Source organism: Eublepharis macularius, chromosome 3 (assembly GCF_028583425.1).
Source record: "Eublepharis macularius isolate TG4126 chromosome 3, MPM_Emac_v1.0, whole genome shotgun sequence".
In the NCBI taxonomy this organism is placed as follows: Eukaryota; Metazoa; Chordata; class Lepidosauria; order Squamata; family Eublepharidae; genus Eublepharis; species Eublepharis macularius.
Window position 1 is genome coordinate 52,312,216 of NC_072792.1, and position 22,481 is coordinate 52,334,696.

General features: G+C 45.6%; 1 protein-coding gene across 4 annotated transcripts in view; it reads right to left on the reverse strand.

The window, feature by feature from the left end:
- Positions 1 to 1,221: 1,221 nt before the first annotated feature.
- LOC129326071 (acetylserotonin O-methyltransferase-like) overlaps positions 1,222 to 22,481 on the reverse strand; it is a 28,772-nt gene continuing 7,512 nt past the window's right edge. The window contains exons 3-9 of one of the 4 annotated variants that reach the window (XM_054974167.1): positions 21,813 to 21,987; positions 20,099 to 20,228; positions 17,495 to 17,560; positions 14,979 to 15,097; positions 11,387 to 11,461; positions 2,994 to 3,116; positions 1,222 to 1,713 (exon numbers count right to left, since the gene is read on the reverse strand). In XM_054974167.1, the coding sequence (XP_054830142.1) occupies positions 1,502 to 1,713; positions 2,994 to 3,116; positions 11,387 to 11,461; positions 14,979 to 15,097; positions 17,495 to 17,560; positions 20,099 to 20,228; positions 21,813 to 21,987 (900 nt within the window). In that variant the 3' untranslated portion in view covers positions 1,222 to 1,501. Of the gene's footprint in view, positions 1,714 to 2,993; positions 3,117 to 11,386; positions 11,528 to 14,978; positions 15,098 to 17,494; positions 17,561 to 20,098; positions 20,229 to 21,812; positions 21,988 to 22,481 lie in introns of all 4 variants that reach the window. The other 3 variants (XM_054974168.1, XM_054974166.1, XM_054974169.1) reach the window with 3 other exon arrangements.

Genomic DNA, 22,481 nt, shown 5'->3' on the forward strand with positions numbered 1-22,481 from the left:
AGCTTTTGCCTTCTGTGTGAGAGGACAGCTCAAATAAATGCCCATACATAGGTCTTTAGGCTAGGGGTCATTAAAAAATTCCTTTACAATGAGACAAAAAGGAAAGAGACAGTACTCAACCCAAATGATGCCACAATCCCAAATAAAGTTGAGGTAAGCAACTAAATAAACCATCACTCCCCAAAGCAGTGATGCTTTTGAGTCAAGAAATCATCATATCCGTTACCCATGATTGTAATGAAATTTATTTTGTTATATGCACTCAGAAACATCTTACAAATAGTCTGTCTTGTGTGTATTTAAAGCATTAATGAGTCAAAATAAATGTAACAATCAAATTAATCAGAGGCTACAATCCAACAAACATCCTTGCTGGCCATTCTGTTCCTTATTGTCCAGTTACAGATCTTTATGAGTTTTCTATAGATAGGCGTTTCCTCATACCTGGCCTAAATTGTGTGCTGACTTTTTCCCCATTTATACTGTAATCTAAAAAGCCCTCAAGAACCTACTTATCACACTACCAGGTGTGTTGCATTAACAATATACACTCTAACTAATACACAAAATAGCAATATATTTGTAGTATGCAATTATACACCAGTGAATCACCATTCATATACAATATACACTCATAATCGTTTACACATAGTTCTCAAATTGTTTTACAAGAAAACCAAATCACAGGTGTTAGAGCTCAGTCCATGTATGATAAATATTCGTTGGAATGCAATTCTTCACTCTCAATATTAATGAGCCCACAAAACCCGAGGATGTTTCCAAGCTTTATGGCTACATGCAAGTCGAATGCCTGGGATACTCCCACTATTCCGGGGTTCTCCCACTGTTGGCAACCAAATGGCTGCAGGTGGCTGGAGTCACTCCCCAATTGTCGGAGCGCTCCCGAAGTTGGCAATGAGCCCGCCAGCAATCAGTTCTGCTCGTTTCGCCCCAGCTTCTTCACAGCCAACAAATGCCACTTTACCATTAAGTTATCTAAACAATACAGATCAACATGAGACCGATGTACTCTGTTTGCGTTATTCAGTGTTGATTCAAACACAGGCCCTGTGTTTGAAATCAGGATTCCAGAATTCAGCTTAGTCAGGGCCTTCTACACATGTAGTAGGGAGGGGCAGAATTGAAAAAGAGCTGTTCCTTCTTCGTCTGCACATGTGATTGTTAACAGCAAAGAACATTATTTATGTATTTATGTATTTATTTATTTATTTATGTATTGTCCACCTTTCTCACTGAGACTCAAGGCGGATTACATAGTGTGAGATTAGTACAATCAGTAGCAAGGCCATGCATCCATCTGTTTCCACCAGAAACATGGGGTGGGGGGAGCATATGCCAGGTTATTGGGGGTTTTTTAAGTCAAAAATAACTCCACATCCATAGTCCAGATTATAATAAGCTAAATACATGGTCAGAATATGATATATGTTCATACTGTAGGTCCCTTTAGGCACTGAAAAAGAATTAAAAGCTAACAACATTATTTTCTTGCTAAAATGACATTGTACTGGCTTTGTGTTTTCTTCATTTGTATCTCCTTGAAGCCAGTTGCAGAGAGGAGCCTGCTAAGCTCTGATGGGGTCCGTATTTTCCCTTCAAAATAAAACAGTAAGAGCATTGACGCAAAGTGGGCTTCTATTGGGCCACTTCTGTCTTCATTGAGTACTATTTCAGAGATTAACACTCCACCACCTATTTAAAAACAGGAAAGATACTACTATCTTAGGAAATTCACAAAATTAGAATAATAGCCCACCACCACCCCAGATTCATATTACACCACAGCTGCTAACTTTCTGCATTTCATATTCCTGCTCTATCAAGCTATTACAAAATATATTATACAGCAGGATTTGAGTCCTTAGAGACCAACAAGATTACCAGGGTATAAGCTTTCAAGAGCTCTCTTCTTCTAAGTGCCAATGGACTCAAATTCTGAAAATACGTATTGAACCTTTGCTTCCTAACTACCTTCTTTGCTACACTCCTATACATCTCACAACTTCTGACTGAGACACCTTATTTCCACTCCTAAATGTATCTGATGAAGGAAACGTTGACTTTTGAAAGCTCATACTCTAGAAATCTGGTTGGCCTTTAAGGTGCTACTGGATTCGGATCTAATGTAGAAAATTAAGGATCTTAACTCTTAAACAGTATTTTGAAGAGTCCTCCATTCCTTCATTCATAATGAATGAGAAAAATGTTCTTGCTTGCACCTCCTTCTCAAATGGAGCACAAGGCTCCAGAGGGATGGGACTTCATTTTTCATGCAGCCCAGTCAATAGTTCATTCTTCAACTGTCTACTTCTGCATTGGGAGGAAGCCAAGATGCCTGAAGTTCCTGATTTCATGGAAAGTGAAAAGTCTAGGTTCTGGCCTTGTGAAACGAGTCATAACTCTGGTTGTTCTGAGAACCGTTACATAGAGTGAAGATTCCCTTCAAGATTTCAATGTTTTTCCTCCTTGAAAAAGAGGACAAACGTTGCTGGCAGGAGAGTCCTGATAAAGATGTGACTAGGCAGCCTGCCACTTGTAAAAATACCATTCTTTTTATAATAAAGGCCTAGAAAAGCACATGGCCAGAGGACCCATTTTTATTTCTATCAACAGCATATATTCTTAAGGAATATTTTTGCGTGAATCAAAGACTTTTGTTAGCTTCAAGTAATTAGGCTTGCAGCAAATCACTGGGAATCCTTAGGTCAGAACTCATACAGCCTCCCCAAAAAGGAGGAGTGTGCCTGATTAAGCAGTAAGTTGAGGAGGTGGGGGACAAGAGCACCTCAGCTGCTGTGCTGCAGGCCTGATCAGAACCAAGCCCTCACAGCATTTTTAAATCCCTTTAAATGGGCGGTGGAAGCCCCATGCAGGCCATGAGGATGCCATCACACCTCGTTTGGGCCTCAATGTCCCATTATAAATTGCAAACTGGCATTTTAGCCACCTCTGTTTTGTAAGTGCACACATACCGGGTTTGCAGGCCTTGTGCACTTTGGTTAGTAGCTCCATGCAACTCTCATCATCCCAGTCAAGGAGGATCCGAGCCAAAATGTATAAATCGGCTTCTGGAACAGGATCTTTAAAAAAATCCACTGTAATAGAAAAGGTAAAGATCTGTTTAATCAGAAGAAGTACAAAGCAGAATAATGACCCTTCCTAAATTCCTTGTTATACATGATGCACGGCCTTCTACTAGTGCTAATAATGTATGGTAATCTGTTGTCAAGAGAAATGTTTTTGTAAGCCACCGATTCTCAGGGTGCAACTAGATATGAGACTAGGAGAACCCACCCAGTATCCCCATGATTCCACATACAGTAGGCAGGGGATGATTTAGAACGCAGCACAGCTAGTGGGAAGGGTAAACTGTACTTTCCACTGGAGCATGTTGTAATATTGCATTTCTTTAGGACCAGAAAGTGGGAACTTCCATTAGGCATGAACTGTAGAGAAGTTTTGCAAAACTTTGCACTTGCTTCGTGTCTTACATAAATACTTGCAACTTGAAAGCATACACTGTAATCGGTCACTTTTCTGTGGAAATAAATTGTTTAAATAATCATCGAATGGCTTATATCAATGCAAAGGTTGCAAATCCTAATCTGAGTTGCTTATTAAATTCACTTAGTGTACAAAATCATAGTATCTGTTACCTCCTTAGAAAGCTGTCAAATATAGGGGAGGGAGGAAGAGCTGCAGATATTTATAAGATTTAAGTTTTTACCTTCTGATCATTACACATTTCATTCTTTTAAACACAGAACCAGAAACTAAGAGAATATATGTCTGATTGATGTATATTTTATGTGGTTAAAATATTGACGTGATTTTTCCCCTATTTAAATACTACTTTTAACTTTCTTTTTACAAAATACCTTATTAGTTGCTTAATGTAAGTCTCTTTCTACAAGGTCCTGAAGTAGAATGTAATATAGCTGGGGAAGTGTGTAAAAAAGCATACTTGTCAGATTTGGCTTCTGGCAGCAACAAGAACAGCCTCCTGTCAAAACTGGCTTCTACAGGGTGAATGTGGCCTTTTTCGCACAGGAGATTTTTGTTGCTTTGGGCCCCATACTTCTTCAGGGTTTTTTTTCCAAATTCCAGACATTTAACTCCCCCTTCAGATTTCAGTGCGGCATTTCAAGGATTCTCGTTCAAATTCTCTCCCTGTGCATTTCAAGGATTGTCTTCCTGTGCATGCAAGAGAACATTGGAGTGAAGGGGGAGAGAAAAGGATGGTTTGAGCTTTGGAGAGCACCCTCTATATTGTCAGAGTCAAATTATGTATTCAAAGATATAATGCTTCCGAGTACTACAGATTGAATTAGGACTCTGGTAGCCATCTGTTAAAGAACTAGTGTAACGGTAACATGTTCTTATGGCTGTGTCATTTCTGTTGCACATCCTGTCAAGCTTCTGCCCTCTTCCTTTGCAGGTCACCATTTCTGACAGACAGGCCAGTTCCATTGCATAGTTCTTCTCCCAGGAGCCGAGGAGCTGAGAGGTCAGTCACTACCTACAGGAGAAGTTCCTTTACCCAAGGAGAGCGGGTTGGACTCAGGTAAGGACAGGTATAGGGGTGCCATTCCCCTGCCTGGAATGGGGGATCCCCTGCTCCCACCCTTCTCCCCATGCCCACTTACTTGGCTGGTGAGGAGCGTGCTCCCTGGAGCACCCCCCTGGGTGGTGTGGCATGCCCTCAGGCAGCGCTGTGCGTTCCCATGCCCACAGCGGCCTGATTCAGGCTGAAACACATCCCACAGCAGGCCTGTTTCAGGCCAAATCATGCCCTGCTGCAGGCTGATCCAGCCCGTGAGAGTGCTTCCAGCCACCCTTTAACCCCGCACGATGTCACTTCCACATCACATGAGCTGGGAATGTGCACGCACTGTGCAAGTGCAATACCTGGACCCAGGGGCACAGCGAGGTAAGTGCCAGACTCCCAATCTCCCTCCAGGGGAGTCAAGAGCCCTGGCAACCCTAGACAGGTACAACAGGGATGAGTTAAGAAGCCATGTTAGGAGGCTCAATTGTTTTCTAGTCAGCTCTTTTGTGTGTGTTAATTTTGCCCCACTTGTTACAACCCTGCATCATAAATCTTATTAAAGTGCTGTTCAGAAGCATTTCTTTGCCCACCTGTTTGTCTTACTTCGTCTGGGTCCTCAAGGCTCAAGCTCCACCAGACCCCTGGCAACACCCTCACCAGTAGAGGAGTACTGTTTGGAAAAGGGAAAGGAGAATGCTCTTGGCCTCCCATAGTTGACTTCCCAGAGCAGACTGATGGCAGCCAGTAAGGTCCTTGCCTGATTCAGGGCTGAAGGGAGCAGGAAGGGAAGGGGCATGTCTTTGTTGCTAAAGCTGCTATAGCATAGTGGTAAAGTGGTTTGGCTGTGAATCAGCACTCTGCTGGTTCAAATCCCACTACTGCCATATGCTCAGCGGGTGGCCTTGGGTAAGCCATTCCTCTCAGCCCCAGATCCCCAGCTGTGTTGTAGGGATAATGACACTGACTTTGTTCACTGCTCTGGGGGGGGGCACTATCTGTCTAGAAGAGTGGTATATAAGTGCAGTTGTTGTTATCATTATCATTATTATTAAAGGAGCCCTGAGTCAGGGATGCCCATAATAGAAAAACCCTTACATGGCCCCTGTCACCAGTGACATGTTTCATTGAACTGAGAAAGTGATGGCATGTGGGATGCAGGTCAGAAGAGTGGAGTTGCAGCATGGCACCTGTGCCTTTATGAGCAACAGTGACAGCAGGATCACAGTTAGAGCCTGCCCCCTGCCTTCACCCAACTAGGATCAGAGTGGAGAAGGCAGCAATACCTTGAAGGGGGTGAAGGGGGAAGCGGACATTGCCTCCTGCTCCATGCCTGATCCCAGATGGGTGAAGGGAGGGCAGGCATTGCCTTCTGCTCCACACCTGATCCCAGCTGGATTATAATGGGTGGCAGGCACTGCAAATTCTCTGCCCCTGATCCCAGCTGAGAAAAGTAGGGGGGCATTGCCCCCTGCTCCGCACCTGATCCCAGCTGGGTGAAGGTGGGGGGCAGGCATCACCACCTGCTCCACTCCTGATCCTGGCTGGATGAAGGTGGGGTGAGCCTGCCACCTGCTCCGCTCCTGATCCCAGCTGGGTGATGGTAGGGGCAAGTATTGCCACCTTCTTCACTCTGATCCTAGCTGGGTGAAGGCAGAGGGCAGGCATTGCCCCTGCTCCGTGTTTGATCCCAGCTGGGTGAAGGCAAGGGCAGGCATTGCTGCCTGCTCCATGCCTGATCCTGGCCTTAGCTTCCCCCTGCGGTATGCATTCTGGAGGGACTGGCTGCCTCGTCTGGGCTTACCTCCATGGCAGCGCCCTCTGGAGGTGCACCAGGGTAGGAAATGAGTTGTCAGGAACACGGTTACCCTTTTATAAAGCAGGAGTACTCTAGTTCCTTGACAGAAGACTATTAGCACCCTAATGCAGTCTGTACATACGGAGAGGCATTAGTCTTGGGCTGCAGAATTTGGAGGAAAATGGCAGCTGCTCTATTCTGACAGTGTGCCTTGTGCTTGTAAAAGGGTTGCAGCCATTCGAAGCCCACACCATCCTTCTCTGACATCCTTCTCCTTCTGTGCATGCTAAGGGGACTTTTTCCCCACATGTTCCTGATGGCATAAAACATCAGCAGCAGCAACCAGAAAAACTGTCAATTAAAAATATTGCAGACGCAGTTTCCACATGTTCAGAGGTCTTCTGTCTTTGGGTGGAGATAGATGGTTTGTACCTGCTCAAAGTCCAAAACATCCTTTTCTCCAGAGATTTTGTTTCCTGTGTTCCTGGAGGGAAGTGCAATTTCAAATATCCACCCTGTTAACTTTTTATTCTCCCATGCCCTGAAACATCGTTTTCATTCCTTGTCTCTTTTGGTAATTTATACCCAGACTGTAAGCACACTCACAGTTAAAAGACACTTTGCATGTTCCGAATAAATGTTCCCTCTAAGCTGTGCAGTGTTGTGAGCCAAAAATCTACTTAGTGGGGTGAAACAACTTGCATTAAAGTTTTGAGTGTGCCTCCTTTCAGTCTACAAACATACAGGTATTTCAATCTACAAACATACAAAACATACAAACATGCAAACAAACTACAAACTACTTTAATTTGTATTGTTTCTCACTTGGAAACAATGCAAGCAGTCAGTGATACATGGTTTCTAAATATCAAACTAAATTACTCTGCAGGTAAAGTTATTCATACTTCTCCTTCCCAACTGCATGATATACAAATATAAATATATCTAAGAACATATGCTAGGGTCTGCATCCCATCCTGGACACATGTTAGCCTTCTCTCTTCCAAAAAGATTATAGCAGGTAGGCAAAGAGATTTACAGTATAATCCTGTACAAAGTAACTCCAGTCTAAGCCCATTGATTTCTAGCCTCTGTAGAATTCAAAAATAAAAACCATATAATACATTTTTATTACAATCAAAACAAATTAACAATAAAAACCAGTTGTCCAAGACCTTCTAGCTCCATTAGGTGAAAGGGCCACAAAAATCAGAGTATATTTCTGTATAAAAATGGATATGTTCATGTTGATTGCCAAGGGGTAGCTATATTAGTTCATTGCTGCAAAGACACCCAGTGGCACCTTAAAGACTAGCACATTTATTTCAAGACTAGTAACAAAGCCTGTTGTGGGGAAAAATACAACAGGCTCTAGAAAGGGGAGGGCAGGCGGGCAGGCATTGCCACCTGCTCTGCTACTTATCCCAGTCGGGTAAAGGGTGGTGGGCATTGCCACCAGCTCCACTACTGATCCCAGCCGGGTAAAGGGGGGTGGGCATTGCCACCAACTCCACTACTGATCTCAGCCAGGTGAAGGGGGTGGGCATTGCCACCTGTTCCGCACCTGATCCCAGTTTGGTGAAGGCAGGCGCAGGCATCACCACCTGTTCCGCTCCTGATCCCAGCTGGGTGAAGGCAGGCGCAGGCATCACCACCTGTTCCGCTCCTGATCCCAGCTGGGTGAAGGTAGGCGCAGGCATCACCACCTGTTCCGCTACTGATCTCAGCCAGGTGAAGGGGGTGGGCATTGCCACCTGTTCCGCACCTGATCCCAGCTTGGTGAAGGCAGGCGCAGGCATCACCACCTGTTCCGCTCCTGATCCCAGCTGGGTGAAGGCAGGCGCAGGCATCACCACCTGTTCCGCTCCTGATCCCAGCTGGGTGAAGGTAGGCGCAGGCATCACCACCTGTTCCGCTACTGATCTCAGCCAGGTGAAGGGGGTGGGCATTGCCACCTGTTCCGCACCTGATCCCAGCTTGGTGAAGGCAGGCGCAGGCATCACCACCTGTTCCGCTCCTGATCCCAGCTGGGTGAAGGCAGGCGCAGGCATCACCACCTGTTCCACTCCTGATCCCAGCTGGGTGAAGGCGGGCACAGGCATCACCACCTGCTCCACTACTGATCCCAGCTGGGTGAAGGCAGGGGGTTGGCATTGCCGCCTGCTCCACGCCTGATCCTTGCCTGGGCTTCCCATCATGGTGCACTCTCTGGAGAGACAGGCTGCCTCGTCTGGGCTTCCCTCCATAGCAGTGCCCTCTAGAGGCGCACCAGGGTAGGAGGTGAGTTGTCAGGAATATGGTTTGCCTTTTATATAGTAGGATGAGCTTTTGTGAGTCAGTGCTGACTTCTTCAGATATGGATGGAAATCAACCTGAGAATCAGGCTTACATTTTCTTTTCCCCACATAATGAATCTGCAGTTGAAGGACTCATGACAGAATTCATCCTTGATCTTAACCCCTGCCCCACCCAACCTGCCCCATAAAAAGGATTCTAAGTTTGATGTCTGCATCTGGAGAAGTGAGCAGTGACTCACAAAAGCTCATACTGAAATAAAAGTCTTTAAGGTACCTCTGGACTTTTAATTTTACATTCATGCTGGCTGGCTTTCTTGTGGTTCAGGTGCGATTCTGACTGTGGATTTCTCAGCTTTAGCCATTACCCTATACAAGCAGCAGGAAATCTAACACCATACAACATTTGGAACAACTGTGCTTTAGACAACTACAAAACACATAAAAGCTGTCCAAATGCAGTATCTCTCTCATAGACTTCTATTCTTCTCCATGTCACAAACAAAATGTGGCTCATCTACACCTTTCATTTTAGACAGAAGCTCAGGAATAGCAAACATGGTGCCTTAGTAACTTTGTGCATGCAGCTTCAATAGCTTGAAGTCCATTTGCCAGTTTTCTGGGGCAAATAAACAAGATCTGTGCAGTGTTGCAGTTCAGAGGGATAGAACGTGCAAATACAGAATTGTAAGCTTTGATTTTTCTTTAGAATATTTATGTACCACCTATACAGAGAGCTGCTTGAGGTGGCTCACAAACGAAAAACAACATAATTTTTAAGAAGTCAGGATGACAGGAAGAAACATTTCCAGAATGCTTCGATCTATCATCTTTAGGATACCCTAAAACTGGGCCCATCAGCATGTTGGAAGCCAGTTAACTTGTACAGGATCAAAACCTAAAGCTCTGGAATTGGCCAGTAACCACTACTGGATTTGGACAAAGTGAAAGAGGAGACTTTGTGGCATCAAAAGATCGAAGTGCAGTAGCACCTTAAAGACCAACAAGATTTTCGGGGTTTAAGCTTTTGAGAATCAAAGTTCCCTTTTTCTTTGTTTCTGAAGAAGAGAACTTTGACTCAAGAAAGCTCATATCCTGAAAATCTTGTTGGTCACTAAGGTGCCACCAAACTCAAACCCTGCAAAATCTTTAAGGCTTCCTGTTTAATCCTGCACCTACAGACTCCCCTGTGAACAAGGAGGCCCTCACTTGGCTTCTGCTGCAGGAGAGAATGCAAGTCAGGCACAGCTGCCCTTGAAGGCTCACTTTAGCTTCAGATCCAGATTTGGGGTGGGGGTGGGGCGAAGAAGGGGCTGTGTGAGGCTGTGAGCCTGCAGAGAAGGCTGCTTAAAGAAAACGAAAGAGCCAAGCTGGAGCCAGGCCTAAAACAGCCACGCTAAAATAAACCCCCAACAGTGTGATCATAAGCAGAGTTACTCTGGTCTACATCCACTGATTTCATTTTAGATGTAGACACACAACTTGCCAAGACAGGGTGGCCAGATCTGGTTCTTGGCTAAGTCTGCATTTTAGGCGATAAAAGCCACTTTGGAAGAGGCCGTAAAAAGGAGGCCTTGTCAACAGCAAACTCAACCAGTCTCCTTCAGCACCACAATGGCCTTCTCTCCTCCTCATCTGGGCATTGGCAGGCAAGATGAGCACCTGGCTGAGCCCTCCACCCTCCTTCCCTCTTCGTTGTCCTTCTTGCCAGCCTCCTTCTGCGCCATAGCCAAGTTAAAAGACACCTTTACCATGGCAACTGAGGTGCTACCTCCCCTCCTCTTCTTTCTGGGGCTGAGGAAATCCCAGCAGGTTCATGATGCACAGGTCAGGCTGGGCCCCAATGCTCGGTTCTGCTCGGTTCCCCAGCTAGAGAGCTGGCAGCAGCTAGAAGCACTCTTTGGCTCCAGCCCAGGGGCCAAGCCAGCCACAGGCGGGAAGGGAGCAGAGAAGTGGGATGAGGCTGCATCCCTGCTCCATCCTTATAGGGCCCACCCACAGGTGCCGGCTGAATCGGAGGGCGGGACCACTGAAAGCTAGTGCTTGTGAGCTACAGCTGAGAGGCTGTGAGCAGAGGAGTCATAAATAATCTGTGAGCAATTGCTCAGTTGCTCACATTAGCGGGAACACTGATTCCCACCCCAACAGATATTCAATGGAATGAACATCCTTCTCCAAAAGATTTCTGTGAGGATGATTTTATGTAAAAGCAGAGAGTAGAATTGCAAATACACAGTGAATGCACTCTCTATACAAATCTGAGAGCTGGGTATTAGCTGCAGCTAGAAAACATAAACTGAAGGTATTTTCTTTTCTTTTGAGCTGCCCCTTGTGATGTAGACTACATTTTCTTCAGTTTGAAAAGTTCTGATAGCACTTGTGGGCAAATAGAAAGGGCAAAAGTTCACTTTTTGCTTCAGTCGTTGCTATTGAGCATGCTCATTTTTAACTAAGCATACTCAAGAGCATTTAGAAGCCAAATCTGACAGGGATGCTCTTTTTAATACTACACCAGCAAACAACAGAGAAGATACTTTACTTTGAAATACAAAAGAACAGCAAGATTATAAAACAGATCACTCAGTATACAACAAGCTGTATAATATGGTAGGGAATATCTGATAGAGAAAGCTGACCTCTTCCCTTTTCATAAAATATTCCTATGAGTATCACCATAAAGCATTCTATGGCTGCAATCCTAAACACACTTATTAGTATTTTTAGTACCTGCACAGAAATTAATCCGATGCTCTTCTGCAGATACAAAATCTTTCTTTGCAATTTTCACCACTTCTGGTAGGTCTAAGATAGTGATGGTAGAATTTGGGTACAATGAAATACACTCCTTAGCCAAGGCACCACCACATCCTTCAAGGAAGAACAAAATGTAAAATAAGAGTAACAAAAATATTGTGCTTCAGTTGTACCAAACTAGAAGGTGGTGCTTTCCACAAGGGGACAGGCTTATGTGGTTTCATTTGTTTAAAAATAAGTCTCTATCCCCTTCTATTTCAGAGATATGCCTTTTTCCTTATATGTCTGCAACTAAGGGGGCTACAGACTTTTTATAACAATGAAAGCTGGGAATTCAGAGAATGTGTTACACATCACATATTTTAATTCTCGTTGCAGCTCCATCTGTAGATACTTAAATCTGGAGACTGCAGCCATGAACAAATAAGACACCTTTGAAACTAAAAAAAAAAACATTAGGGGGTTAAAAAAAAAACCATAATAGAAGCTGCACCTGTAACTTTAAGAAATGAATGCCATTTCAGCGGTCATTGTGGGGGTTGCTAGGCAACTACTAGAGTATTGCCAGCTTTCAATTCTTGATTTCTGTCAAGAAAGGGCAGGGGTAGAGGACAAGGACCTTTTCAGAGCAGTTTTGTCCTTTAAGGACGGACTCCTTGGAGCAAGGCCTGGCAGCAACCACCTGGCGACTTGCTACCAAGTGACTTTCATGACTCATTCAGGCCCAGCTGTTTGCTACTGTTCAACACCAGCTGCTCCATGAAAGCCAGTGTGGTGTAATGGCCAGAGTTGCAGACTACGATCCGAACAACCAGGTTCTTCCGGGTTCAAATACCCACTCTACAGTGGAAACTCATGCTCTCAGTCTAACCTAACTCACAGGGTAGTTGTGAGGATAAAATGAAAAAAAGGAGAATTGTGTTTAGGTCCCCACTAGCAGAAAGGCAGGGTATAAATAAAGTAATACTAGGGATAAAAGCAGGGGTGCAGGGGACTGGGGCGGTAGAGCAGCAGGGTGCTTTCCTCACACACACATGTGAAGTGAGTACATGCTCTTACCCTCCCCTATGGCTCTGGAAAATGAGGTCATTTTCCAGCACAATGAGGAGCTGCAGGGAATACTGCAGCCCAGTTCAGTAAAAATTGCCCATTTGGATGCAATTTTTACTGAGCTGGGCTTCAGAGCACTCTGTGGCTCCTTCATTGCACTGGAAAATGACTTCATTTTCCAGCACAATGGAGGCATATGGGAGTGCATGCATGCCTCCCCTCATGTCTCCCACCCTCAGGCCTGCCTAGTAAGCTGGGCTGGGACGAGCAGGTGGGGGCAGGGATTCCCCGCACCAGGTCGGGTATGGCAAGCGTAAGTAATAATGAATATAGCTGGAAATAGGAGGCAGCTGGACTTTATTACTCACTGAGCCCTTCACTTTTTATTTTTGCAAAACAGTCTTTCCAGATTTATCCACCCAAAGGATTTTGGTCATTTTGTTCTCTTGTTATTTGTACAATCTTCCCTTCATCCTTACGTTCAGTGAGACAGGGACCCCTTTCACACTTACAGGTTAAAGCACCATTTTTGACCAGTTGCTGCCATTGCAATGGCTGCAGCTTTGTACCCGCGTGTTTTACACTGTCTGCAGCAGTTTCGAATTGCTGTCCTGTCTTTCATTTCATATGCGATTCAAAGCCCTGGGTCAGTTGCGGGCTTTCAGGGTTTCACAGTGCATGTCACCAAATTTGTGCATGCGTAATAATGGGGGGTTGGGAAGGCCAGTCACCTCAGCCTGGGAGGCGGGTGCCCACTGGCCCTGCCGGGCCACAGCCGGTCTCCTAGAACAATATGCCAACTTCTCGCCTCGCCCGTGGGGGGGCCTGCAGGACAGGTGCACGCACGTCCCATCCGGGCCATGGCTCCCTTTCACAGCACTGGCCCCCACACTGTGCCGTAGTGGCAGGGGGAAGGCAGAAGGTGAGTGCAGTTCTACTCATGCACCCAGCCTGGGAGGGTTGTGGGGGAAGGTGCACTGTACCAGACCGGCCCCTGCTCTGCACAGCCTGGAGGAGGGGGGGCTGTGGAGCAGACATATGCCCAGCCCTGGCTCAGCTGAGACAGGTCCAAGCCACAGCTCAGATGGCCCTGGCACTCACACCCTCTCAGCTTGGCCCTAGGAGGGCTGTAGAGCAAGATAATGCTCAGTGCAGCTAAGCGGCAGCTCGCAGCCATGGTGCCGGGCTGACCCCCTGCTCCGCTCGGCCCAAGGAGCCAAGCAGAAGTGGGTGGAGGAGGAATCAGCTCAGCATCACTCCCTCTTAAGTGCACAACATGGAGCAAAAGGAAGGGAGCGAAGGTGAAGAACTCTCCATCTAAGCAAGCAGAGGATCATGTTGACTCCAGAGAGTCAAAGCTGCTCTCCGGATCAGAGTGAGCAGGTGCCGAGCTACATGCATCTGCCTGAAAATAGCGCCAGAAAGAAGCTCCCTGAGCAATGTGAAAGGGGAGGAGGAGAACTGAAGCTCTCAATAAATCAGTTGACAACTTGAGAGCCTCTCCTTCCATCCCACCACGCCCCTCTTTCCCCCGACCAATGTGAACAGGAGCAATTAGAGAGCAAGTTTCCCAGAGAATAAATTGGGGGCATGATTGATTTAGCAGCTCCCACTTAAAAGCTCTAAGCCACGGGGCACTAGGAAGGTGCGCCCACTTGAGAAGCTGAGCCCGGTTTAAGCACTGATCGAAGTCCTTCCAGCTGTACTCAAGAGGGCTGTGCACCAAACCCTTCCAAAGAGAAGCAATTAGCCTCACTCTCCTGCTTTTGCTGCTTTGTTTTTTTGCAGTGACTTCTTACTCCAAAGAAAGGGAGGGGAATTCTAAGCATTCAGCCTGAAGAGGGATGGGAGTGGCTAGATCTGCACCAACCAATCAATAACCAAGGAAGAAGAGAGGGGGGAGAAAGGCGAAAGAACCCGTTAATACTGACATTAATTGGGCTAAACGCGTCTGGGCAGATGATCTAAAATAAAAGTCAAGGTATGTCCGCAGGGAGAAGAATCGGGGAAGCTGCTGGCAAAAATGGTCTGCATCCCATGTAGTGTGAAACCCCTGCAAACATGGGACTAAAAACAGGAACTAAGACAATTAAAAGAGAGTGTGAAAGGGGCCAGTGTGGCTTAATGTGGGCTAGGATCAAATACCTATTCTGCTATAAACAGTGCAATCCTGAACAGAGTTCCTCCATTCCAAGTCAATTGAAATCAATGGGCTTAGACTGGAGTAACTCTGTTGAGGATTGCACTAGAAGTCTCTCTGTCTCTCTCCCCCTCTCCCCACTCCATCCCCAACAACTCATGTAGTTGTTGTGAGAGAGCCTTGTTCATTGTCCTAGACACTTTGGAGGAACAGCATTAAAATGTTAAAGACAGACTGCCAGAACTTTCCTGCAATTCTTGCAGTTCAAGACAGATATTATAAAATGAATTTGTGATTTCATTCTCTTTTACTGTTACAATAGGTTTTCAAATTGCCAGAAAAAGGAAAACAGCTGAGAATTTCTATAGTACTTACCTCCTACATCACAAATGAGTGGGAAATGAGACAGATCAAATGCAGTCATCACATCTCTTCCACACAGACTGCAACTGGCATTCATGGCAAGCATGATTTTTTTAATATTTTCTTTTGAGCTAGTAATTCAAAATTCACATTATTACAAAAACAAAAGGTACTACAATAATGATGATGAGTTGCAAGTTAAGTATTGATCTACAACATTGCTGCACTGGCCATGATACTGCCACACTCAATATATCCTAACTAGAGGTGGGCACGAATCCCAATACAAAGTAAAAAAATGCACAAACTAGTGAGAGTTAGAAGGGAAGAAGGCTGAAGGGAAGAACCTCCTTCCCTTCAAACTCTCTCCCTTTCCAGCTGGCTGGAGGAAGCGGGGAGGCAATTTGAAGGGAAGAAGTTTCCCCGCCTTCCCTTCAAACTCTCCGCCTTTCCTGCTGGCTGGAGGAAGGGGAGGAGAGTTTGAAGGGAAGAAGGTTCCCTGCTCTGCTTGCAAGCCTTCTTCCCTTCAAACTCTCCCCCTGTCCAGCTGCCCTGGGCGGCAGGAAAACGGGGGCTGTCAATTTGACAGACCCATGCCGGCTTCAACCCATGGGCTGAATCCAGTGTGGGGTGAGTGAAGCTGTCAGCCCCCATTCTCCTGCCTCCCATGCGAGGCAAGTGAAGCTGACAGCACCCTTCTCTTGCCGCCCGGACCGATGTGCTGAAGCCGGCTTGAGGTGTGTGATAGTGAGAGCCCCATTCTCCTACCGCTGCGAGCAGCAGAAGAGGGCTGTTTCAAACGCCCAACACCAGTTTCAGCAGCCAATGCTGGGCGTTTTAAATCCCATGAACCATGAACCACAAACCAGTTTGTGACCTGGGAAAAGGTTGTGGAAGTTCATGGTTTCTGGTTTGTGGAATGCGACACACCACAAATCACGTGGTTCATTTTCCCCCTGGTTCATGCCCATGTCTAATCCTAACTATTTCAAGGTCCAAAGACCATGTGATTCTGCTGCTTGGTTTTTGTTTATTGCTATAACTATGAAGTCAAGGTGCCCCGTTCCATAACTGTGGCCATTGCAATGGTTCTCATAACTTTTAATAGCATCCAACCAAAAAATAGGTGCAATCATGGAATATCAAACTATGGCCAGTTCCTCTTTGAAAATTCTTCTGCCAGCTAGGGAGGGATGAAGCAAATTTCTTCAAACACTAAAGAAGTCTGAAAGAATAAAAAATTCAAAGGATTCATGCATTGTGAGTAGGGGTGTGCACTTCGGATATCCAATTAGGGCCTGATTTGGAAAGCTTCATTATTTCTGAATTGGGGCCAGCAGGCTGGCCCCGATTCAGAAATCCCAAAGCGAAGCTTCCCGAAGCATTCGTAATGCTTCGGGGAGCTTTGGGGGTCCCGGGATTTAAGTTTAAAGGGCCCTTTGGCAAGCGGAAGGACCCTTTAAACTTTACCATTCCCACTCTTTCCTCCCCACCCCCCACTTACCTGGCACCGGCTGGAGGAAGAGGCCCTCCTGCGCTCGCGGTGGCAGTCCTCTCTGCTGGCCAGCCATGCCAGCACGGTGCCAGTGACAAGGAAGGCCTGTCTGCCGGCCTGCCACGTTGGCGGCAGTGGCGGCAGGGAAGGCCTTCTCTGCCAGCCAGCCATGCTGGCCACAGAGGCGGCAGGGAAGGCCCTGTCTGCTGGCCAGCCACGGCCGGCACAGTGCCAGCAGCAGGGAAGGCCCTCTCTGCCAGACAGCTGCACCAACCATGTTTGTCTAGCAGACAGGGCCTTCCCTGCCACCGGTGCCACGGCAGCCACGCCAGCGGCAGGGAAGGCCCTGTCTGCTGGCCAGGCATGCTGGTGCAGCGCCAGTGGCAGGGAAGAACCTGTCTGCCAGACAGCTGTGCCGCCCGTGGCAGTGGCAGGGATGGCCAGCTGGAGCCTAACCAGGTAAGTGGGGTGGGGGTGGATGGATGGGCTTAAAGGGTGGAGTGGTAGTTTAAGGGTGGGGGTGGCCTCCCCCCTCCCCTCCCTGTCACTTCAGTATGCTTGGAATCTTTATGGAGCATACAGAAGCGACTTCGAAACCCGAATCCAAAGCAGCATGCCACTTCAGATTTCAGAGTTTAGTCCGAAGCTTTTTCCTGCTTTAGGTAAACCCAAAGCGGGAAACCCGAATATTTTTCGGGTACACACCCCTAATTGTGAGTAAGAAGAGCTCAAAAGTCCTTACTTGTCATTAGTTGAAGCAGTTGTATATTTAACACTGGACAACAGCACAAGATAATTACTGCAATAACAATCATAATAAAATATAGAAATCAAGTCAGAAATCACATGCATCAGAATCCTGGTTCCAAGCACTTTTTTCAATAAAAACCACTTGGGCCAGTTTGGCATATTGTGAAAATGAAGATAGTGGTCTTAGAAAGGTGCAGCCCTGTTTAGGATTACACTGTCCAAGACTCCTCCATCCAACACACACACACACACACACACACACACTCATTATGGTGTCTTTTACCTGTACAATTCCTCAAATATATTTTTTGGTGAATTATCAAATTTCTCACGCTGCCATTTTCCTTCCCTGAAATAGATTTTTTTTTAAATTAAGTTAGAATTAGGCAGCTTAACTTCAACATTATGTCTCAAATTCTTCCCAGTAATACAGATAGTTCTTCTTGTGTGATGGCATGTATTCCGAAGACCTCCGCAGATGGGAAGAGAACACACCTATTTATTTCAAGGATTTTAATGTGAAACTGGAAAAAAACAACTATTTGAGAACATACCCTTACAAGGATTTTTCACCACAGAAACTTCCTGGTACAGGTAATGAAACTCATGAGCTGCCATATACTGAGTCAGACCATCGTCTCATAAAGATCAGTATCATCTCCTCCAGGGGTTCATAACCTTTTTATACTTTAATTACCCCTGAGGGACCACCAGATGGAGAGGGGGGAGCAGCAGCTTCCAAGTAAAGTAGGAGCCCAGCACCTCCCACCCCGGGGAAAATTTTGGAATTTTAGGTTCCAAAATACATTAAGAATTAGTTATTATTTTAACATTAAAATGGAGTTGGTCAGCCAGTCTTTCCTTTTTAAAACACTTTAGGTAGGTACAAAACAAAAATGCCAGTTGATAAAAATGTCATTTAATAATACAAAAACTGAGTATAGTAAAAATACCACTTGATAAAAATGTCATTTAATGATACAAAAACTGAATAAAAAGAATGCTCAAATTGCTAACCACAAGCACCACAAAAGACTACACGGGTTTTAATCTAGAAACAGAAGACAGTTTTTGATAAGGCAAGATACATATCATGGCTTGCAACCAGCCAGTTCCTTGCCTTGGTTTTAATGGCCATCAAAGTGGATTCACACAAATAAGTGGTTGCAAAGGGATTCAAAACAGAGAGAGCTATTTTGCGAGAACAGAGTAGGAAACACTTTGGGAGCACCACAAATCACTCACTTTTCACACACACATCCTGCTTCAGCATAATTTTGCTTCGCAGATCAATCAGGTCATCTTTTGCTAGGTTTTCATTATTAATGGAATGCAAGTTAAAGGTGAATGGATTTCGAATCCATTGGTCTTTTTTCAGCTGTTCACTGAGAGCTAAACTACATGAGACAAATTACATGAGGACGCTCAAGTGCAGGGAGACGCAGTGTTAGCCAGGAAGCATAGTTTGTATTTCACCTTTCTCTACAGAGCTGGCAAAGATCACTCCTCAGATAATTTGTTAATTTTCTCTTTGCTTCCCCAAAGGCTCTATCAATTATTAACAAACCTTCTGAGAAGTGACCATTGCCGTCTCTATAGAGAGAGGGGAAATTCAAACTGTGCTTCCCAGCTAATATTGTGTCTCCCTTCACTTGAGCGTCCTCATGTAATTCATCGAACCACGTGTAATTAGTCTCATGTAGTTTAGCTCTGAGACTGAAATAGTTGTTGAAGGAATTCTTAAGATTATTCACAGGCGCGCCCATGGAGGCCAGGTAGGCGGTGGCCTCGGGCGCGCGGGCACTGGAGGGGCGCTGGAGGGGGTGTTGGGGGCAGAGGCGCGCGCAGCGAAGCTGGCATGACAGGGCCGCCTGTAGCTACTGCTGCAGCCAGCCAGCCAGCCAGCCCCTTGCTGCCGCCGCCGCCGCCACACACCTCAGCCGGGCGCAGCCTCTGTGCGCTGCTCGAGCAGCGGCTCGCAGCTTCTGCGCCCAGCTGGGGCGCGCGGCGGCAGCAGCACGGAGCTGGCTGGCTGGCTACAGCAGCAGCTGTAGCCAGCCACGCCAGCTCAGCTGCGCGCTCCTCCACCCCAGCCGGGCGCAGAAGCCGTGAGCTGCTGCTGGGGTGGCGCACGGAGCAACCTCCGCACGCTGCTCCAGCAACAGCCCGCAGCTTCTGCGCTCGGCTGGGGCATGTGGCGGCGGCGGCACGGGGCTGCGCACTCCTCAGCTCCGCTGCGCACTCCTCCGCCACAGCCGAGCGCAGAAGCTGTGAGCTGCTGCTGGGGCAGCGCACGGAGCAGCCTGCACGCACTGCTCCAGCAGCAGCCTGCAGCTTCTGCGCTCGGCGGTCCGCGTGCAGCCCAGCCCCCCTGTGGTGCGTGATGACGTCTGCGATGACGTCATCACGCCTCCCGTGGGGCGCGTGCGCGCCCGCCGCCGCAGGCGCTAAAACCTCTGGCGCCGGCCCTGATTATTCAGATGCAAAGAAATTTCTTCCAAAACAGGTGCAGGTGAAGTTTTCTGTACAACTTGATCTGAAATTAAAAGGTTTTCTAAATTGGGATAGTCGTTTTTTTCTAGGTGTCTATTCCACAATGCCAATTTCCTGGTAATGTCTGGTATTTTTCTTTATACAGTTTATTAGTGAAGCAGAACCCACCACAGTTGTAGTGATTAGGACTGAAACAAAGGGAAATGAAGGAGGAAGAAGAGAACCATTAACAAACCTGGTTCTCAACTGCCACCAGAAGAATTTGGAAGGAAAGGCCGGGAAAACATAGTTACAACTGAAAAATTCTGCCATTGCATCACCACCACGTATTTTCATGTGCCTGAAGACACAGGTCTTTTCATGTTATATTACTTAGACCACTATTCCTCCTTACCTCACAGCATCTGCCAAGTAATGGAACTTTGAATAGAGACTTTCAGAGAAGAACATCATATAATAATATTGAGACTTTGGGCTTGATTTAGCAAGGTAGAGATTGGAAAGGTCCGTGTTTCCATAAAGAACTTTTAAAAAAAGGAACAAGAATTAGTGTTTTCATACCTGTGCAATGTCCCATTAACTCCAACTGCAAGAACAAAGAGCTCAAAGCAACAATAGAAAGGCAATCATGAAAAGAACAAGGACAAATGCAACACTTCACTTGTTGCCAAATATTAAGTATTGTCTTTTCTTCCCTAGAAACCAGAGATTCCTTTGAAAAGAACAAAGTATAATAATCAGGTATTACCACGATAAAATTGATTTCCATTATAATTTTTAAATGTTTGATATCAAAAGCTTATCCTTCTCAGATATTAACTGTTGATCAATAAAAGAGATCTGTGTGGCATTATTTTGAGCACTAGTGGGTTAAAATAAGCTGAACTGAGTTTAGGCTTTGACCATAAAGCACTCTTATCATGTCAGATTTATCTTTTGGGTTGAAGCACAAATTGTCATGTATTTTCCTGAATTTGTGGGAATTTGTGGGAATTTCCCCACATTAATGAACCTTCTTTTTTAAAAATCTACAAACATTGAAGCAGTTAAGAAGCACCCCAATACATAATAACATAATAATAATAGCATTCGATTTATATACCACCCTTCAGGACAACTTAATGCCCACTCAGAGCAGTTTACAAAGTATGTCATTATTATCCCCACAACAAAACACCCTGTGAGGTGGGTGGGGCTGAGAGAGCTCCAGAGAGCTGTGACTAGCCCAAGGTCACCCAGCTGGCTTCAAGTGGAGGAGTGGGGAATCAAACCCGGCTCTCCAGGTTAGAGTCCCACACTCTTAACCACTACACCAAACTGGCCCTAGATAATGGGGTCAAGAAAAAGAGCCTGATACCACGAGACAGTCATAGTGTTGGAAAATGGCTGTACTCTGGGATCATGATTTGTTCATAGAGAGTTAAAATAAATTAGTAGGCAAATTAGTAGGCAAATTAGTAGGCAAAATAGGCAGGCTGAATGCGCTCATGGGTGCAACAGTGCAACTACACGTTTTTTAAAAAGTTTCATGAAAGGAAGATGAGCAGAGGAGTGTAAAAAAAATTCTGTTTGGATCAATGATAAATGATCTTGAAGGAGTCATACCCTTTTGCACAAAAGAATAAAAATGGAAAGGGAGCACAAACAATGACCAGTTAAAGCAAAATGAGCCAAACTGTGCTGCCTCATTTAATTTCCTCATGAAAATTTTCCTCATGAAAACTTCACAATAAATTGTTGTTCTTCATTGCATTTTAGCAGAGCATGGGAGCATGTCTAAATGTGTCTACTCGGAAGAAAACCTCATTATATTCAATTCAACTTATTCCTGAGGAAATAACAACAACAATAACAATGACATTCGATTTATATACCGCCCTTCAGGACAACTGAATACCCACTCAGAGCGGTTTACAAAGTATGCCATTATTATCCCCACATCAAAACACCCTGTGTAACCACTACACCAAACTAGCCCTCAGGGTTGCAGGGTTGCAGTCCGTATGGCTAAAGATTTTCATTTTCAGAAATCTAAAAGCTGCTTAAGGAAGAATTACAAAACAGAAAAATTGTAGTTGCTTTTTTTTCTTTCTAGCATGGGTTCCTACCTTGGGTATTTTTCCTCTCCACTTTCAGGAGCTTTAAAGCCACACAAGCATCCAACAATTTCTCCATTCCTTTGAGGCTGGAATTCAACCTATCAGAGATCATTTTTGAGCTCAAGAGTTCTTTTGATCCTAGCAACAGATCAAATACTCCCATCTCACAGGCAGTAAAAACAGTCTGGGGGGGGGGGGAGAAGAAAATAAAAAACAAGAAGTCTGGAAACAAAACAAGAAAAGAATTTTCTGCCCCTTTCACCTTGTGCTGATAGATCCCATTTATAACCTCTACAATGCAATGTCCTCCTGACCTGTTTAGCCAACAACTTCCTTTCTCAAATGGTTGAGAAAATGACAAGGGCCTTGGCTATATTGGACTTGATATTAACCAACAAGAAAGAGTTGGTTGACGGGGTAAAGGTGGTAGGAACCTCCTTTTGCTGTAGGGTAACTACCAAGGGAGTTTGTAGCCAAATGTGCAGGTTAGACTTCCTTACACTTTTCTAGTTCTTCATGGATGCTTTCCAAGTCTCAATCTCATGATTTCTTGGTTACAGACTCCCTGTTGGATGATGACTGAACTAAGGAATAGAAAATCTAACAAACCAGTGTCTTCACTGTTAGCCTTAAAGATGAATAATTCATCAATAGCCTTTTGTCTCCTTGATATTCAGC